The sequence below is a fragment of the Rhincodon typus genome, chromosome 12 (genome assembly GCF_021869965.1).
Source record: "Rhincodon typus isolate 14 chromosome 12, sRhiTyp1.1, whole genome shotgun sequence".
NCBI classification, from domain to species: Eukaryota; Metazoa; Chordata; class Chondrichthyes; order Orectolobiformes; family Rhincodontidae; genus Rhincodon; species Rhincodon typus.
Window position 1 is genome coordinate 67,025,365 of NC_063343.1, and position 4,796 is coordinate 67,030,160.

General features: G+C 39.3%; 1 protein-coding gene across 1 annotated transcript; it reads left to right on the forward strand.

Annotated features, from left to right (window-relative positions):
- The first annotated feature begins 1,714 nt into the window (after positions 1-1,714).
- Positions 1,715-4,111, forward strand: LOC125484547 (protocadherin-10-like). The gene has a single exon (XM_048603783.1). The coding sequence runs from the start codon at positions 1,724-1,726 to the stop codon at positions 4,109-4,111; it is 2,388 nt and encodes a 795-aa protein (XP_048459740.1). The 5' UTR covers positions 1,715-1,723.
- The last annotated feature ends 685 nt before the right edge of the window (positions 4,112-4,796 follow it).

Genomic DNA, 4,796 nt, shown 5'->3' on the forward strand with positions numbered 1-4,796 from the left:
TTCTTCCCATGATCAGCCAAATCACTGTATATCTCTCATAAAATCAACTTTATTTTAAATCATTTATGTGTTGGATATAATGTGATCGCAAAACTTTTCAATAATCCTATTCATGGTTGTGAGTAACTGGGAATTCAGCATTCGACCTCAGAACTTTATGTACACTTCGCACTATACAACAAATCATTCTATTAATTTTACATTTAGAATTACAATATAAAAATGCGACTGAGGATCTATTAGAATCTAAAGGTGAGCTTCTGGTAGAAAGTTTGCACGAAATTGAAATCTGTTCTATTTGTTTTGTCGTGAATTCAACAGTTAAGTCTTTGACTTCCCAGCAGACGTTTACACACTATTTCCAGTTTTTGCTTTCATCAATAGCCCTGATTAAATCATCAATTATCACCATCAAATTATGCCCCTTTTCCATGTTACATACTTGGAACAATCTCAGCAGACTCGCAAATAATCCATTAACTAATACCCATAAATTATACAACAAATGAAAAACATTATCCAATATTTATATTTCTGAGCAAATGAAAAAAGAAAACAAACTATTCAATCGTTTCAGTTTTAGCAATTGTTATACCTTTTCGTGTTAATTATATATAAAACGTTACTATGAAGTATTGATAGTACTCTCCTCTGATGAATTGAATAAAATATCCAGGAGAATCTGTCATGTACAATGTGCATAATCATGCCTTGCTGCCTGCACATTGATCATGTTTAACAAGTCCCTTCTTCATTTTTACTAAAAGTAACTCCAACAAAGCATAACTTTCAACTGAATAGAGCAAACTATTTATAGTTTCTTAATTCGTTATTTAATATGTAGCCGTCCATTCAAAAACTTTAGATGCTTCAATGCAGGAAAACCACAGTGACGTCAAGGACATTTCAACAAGAGGAAGGAAGTTGAGACTTCTTTGTTTTAATGGGCGCACTCGGGATAAGCCAGTCTCCACATTGATATCTTCGGGTCAAGGATCTGCTTGAAATACATCGTATCCTGAAATATCACCAGCAATATTCGTCCTCAAAACGCCCCAAATAATTTCTGTACTATATGATCTGGACAGTATTGTCTAAATGAGGGTGACTGGATACCTGCAGGAGACTTAACACTGCTCCCCAGCTTCTGCTCTGTGATGACTGTGATAGCCATCGCTAAACCATCACGCACGCCAGGGAGCAGAAAAAAAAATCAAACGGCGAAATGCATGTGTTAAATACCTTCTTTGCATGCTGAACAGTAGCATAATGGAATATAAAACAAACGTACAGTTTTTTTAAACAAAAAGAGTGACTCAATCGATACGTATCTAAAGATTTTGGTCGCATGATGTTAAATATTTTCTCAAATATAAATTATTCCGAAACTGTCCAGCTTTAAGGAACCTCATTGCAGTTATTGGTTAAAACTGTTTGCGTCGCTGTCTACCAATTAGGCGTCCGGGCGCTGCAAGAGATCCGGCCCTCCCATTCAGAGAAACGCAAACACAGTCGAAGAAGAGAGAGAGGGAGAATGAGCGAAAAACAGATGCTGTGTTCGTATTTGCGCTTATCCGCCATTTTCAGCAATACAAATCTGGCGAATTATTCACATTTCTCGGTTTAGTATCAGCGACAGTCTTCACTGTAGAGCCACGTTCCTGGGTATCTCTTCACTTGCCAGAGATTTCGATATTTAAATCGCAAAATCCAACCCAGAACAATGGCGAATACGCGGAAGGGCGGAATGTCCTTTATTTGCCTGCTTTGTGTGTTGGACCTGGTTAGGGGACAGATTCGCTACATGATCCCTGAGGAACTGGAGCGCGGGGCCTTTGTTGGGAAGATCACGGAGGATTTAAAACTAGAAGCTTGGAAATTGTCTGCCCATAAATGTCGGCTTGTGGCCAATGAGAGAAAACAATATATTGAGGTAAATCTGGAAGATGGGATTTTATTTGTTAATGAAAGAATCGACAGAGAACAGATTTGTAGGCAAAGCTCTACTTGTTCCCTTTCTTTTGAAATAGCGCTCGATAATCCGTTAGAAATGCATCGAGTTGTAGTAGGAATACTAGACGTTAATGATAATTCACCTCAATTTTCCAAAGCCGAATTTTCTTTGCAAATCAGTGAACTCGTTGCACCAGGGGCGCGCTTTCCTCTTGCGAGAGCGCACGACCCGGACGTGGGGACAAACGCGATCAGCACTTATCAGATCAGTCCAAATGACCATTTCTATATTAAAGTGCAGATCAGAAGTGATGGGAGTAAGAGTGCTGAGTTGATATTAGACAAGTCATTAGACCGTGAACAGCAATCTACCTTTCATCTTACACTGACAGCTATCGACGGTGGAATTCCTCCCAGATCTGGCACGGCTCGGATGACTATTATGGTCGTGGACGTCAATGATAATGCACCTTTATTCGATCGTGAAATATACAAGTCGACTCTAGCAGAAAACAGCGCTAAAGGTACCTTAGTGGCAACAATCAACGCTGTTGATTTGGATGAGGGTACGAACGCTGAGATAACATATTCTTTTACACATCACGTTTCCGAAAGGATTCGCGAGTTGTTCACATTGGAACCGAACAATGGGGAGATTCGAGTTGAAGGGGTACTAGATTTTGAAGAATCAACTGTTTATGAACTTGATGTACAAGCTGTGGATAGCGCTGTACCTGGATTGGCAGGGCATGCCAAAGTTATGGTTAATCTACGTGACCTTAATGACAATTTTCCCGTGATAGACGTAACGTCGGTATCAAGCACGGTTTCTGAGGATACTGTACCCGGGACGGTAATAGCCGTCATCACTGTTACAGATTTAGATTCGGAGAAAAACGGACAAGTTCAGTGTCAAGTTCTTAGGGATGGTCCATTTAAACTGCAAAAGTCTTTAAGGAATAAATTTGAATTGTTAACACGCGATATTCTGGATCGAGAAACAGTGCCATTCTACAACATCTCTCTCTCAGCCTGGGACGAGGGTACTCCCACGCTTTCAGCCCATAAAACTATTCTGATTGAACTTTCTGACATCAATGACAATGCACCGAGGTTTACACAATCGTCGTATAACGTGTATCTGATGGAGAACAACACTCCTGGTGCTTCTGTATTTACAGTTACCGCTTTAGATTCTGATACAGACAAGAATGGTGACGTGGCGTATTCTATTTCGGAGAATCGTATGCAAACGGGTCCTGGTTATGTCACAATTAACTCCAAAAATGGTAATATTTACTCACTTCGCTCCTTTGACTATGAGAGATTGAAATATTTCCAGATCCAAGTTGAAGCCCAGGACACGGGATCGCCCCCTCGGAGTAGCACTGCCACCGTGAATGTTATAATCTTGGATCAAAATGACAACGCACCAGTTATTATCTCACCCCTATTGTGGAACAGTTCAGCATTATTGGAGATTACACCGCAGTTGGTACATCCAGGGTACCTAGTTAGCAAAATAATCGCCACTGATGCCGATTCTGGACAAAATGCACGGCTTTCCTACCAAGTGTTGGAGGGCACTGATTCCAGAATGTTTACTGTGGGTCATGTATCTGGTGAAATTAGAGCAACACAAAATATCAGAGAACACGAAATCGCTACAGAAAGACTAATTATCCTTGTGAAGGACAATGGACAGCCAAGACTCTCCAGCACCGCCACGATCTCCTTCATAATCGTAGTCAATGTTACTGACAAATCATCGGAACTAAGTGACAAACCGAGATTATCGGAATATTTTTCTGTACCTAATCGTTACTTAATTATTATTTTAGGATCGACATCGTTTGTGTTTCTTGTTGCCATAATTGTTCTCGTCATCTTGAAGTTTAGACAAGACGGAAGTATTGCTGAAATATATAACTCCAGCGAACTTTGTCACAGGAGTAGCAATTCGAATGGTAGTTCTTATCATAGACCTTCCCCAAACGAGCGATTAAATTGTGCTGGACCTGTCCAAAATGAAGGTTATCATTACACCATCTGTTTATCTCCAGAATCATCGAAAAGTGACTTTCTGTTTCTAAAGCCCTGTCATCCTACCGTGCCATTCAAAGAAGCGAATGTCCGGCGCACCAATGTGGTGAATTAATTTAGACAGCAAGTTTTCGGTAATCACCCTGATGTGGAGTCTACATTAAGTTTTGGAAAATCAGATAGGTTTTGCACATTTAATTAATTATTTCCTTTGGTATAGAGGTTTGATAAGCTGAATCCATTTCACGTTGTTCCCATGCCCCGCATGTTTATGATACTGAATATACCATCACTTTTTGGCAATCCTTTGCAGTGCATGCGGTATAAACATTTGCATGAATTTTGACATCGGTTTAAATTTATGCTTCAGTCATTTCCCTCTGGGTTGCACTGTTGGATAAGTTATTGCATGTATATTCAAATTGTTACTACCATAGAGCATAATTTCATGCCTTGGATGCATTCTTCAATAATTATGACGTTTCATGGATTTAAAACTTTTTAAAGAATTCATGGTGATTTGAAATATTTACCCTTGCAAGTTGCAACAACACTGATTGTTTGTAAGTAAACAATCTCCTTAAAATGGTGCATATTTCCACAAATAATACAGGGACAAGTCTGCTTAATGGTATCCATATTTGCTTCTGCTTTCTTAAGTAATCTATTTTTGGAACAAATTGGCTAAACACGACTCATAACGACAAACTGATTCTAATACCCTTCAGTCACAATGACAACCTTATAGTTGTATAATCCAGACATTGAGTTCCAATACATACATCAGTATGCACATCCAA

Excerpts from the sequence above, each read along its gene's own strand:
- LOC125484547 (XM_048603783.1), top strand. The coding sequence starts at position 1,724 with ATGGCGAATACGCGGAAGGGCGGAATGTCCTTTATTTGCCTGCTTTGT.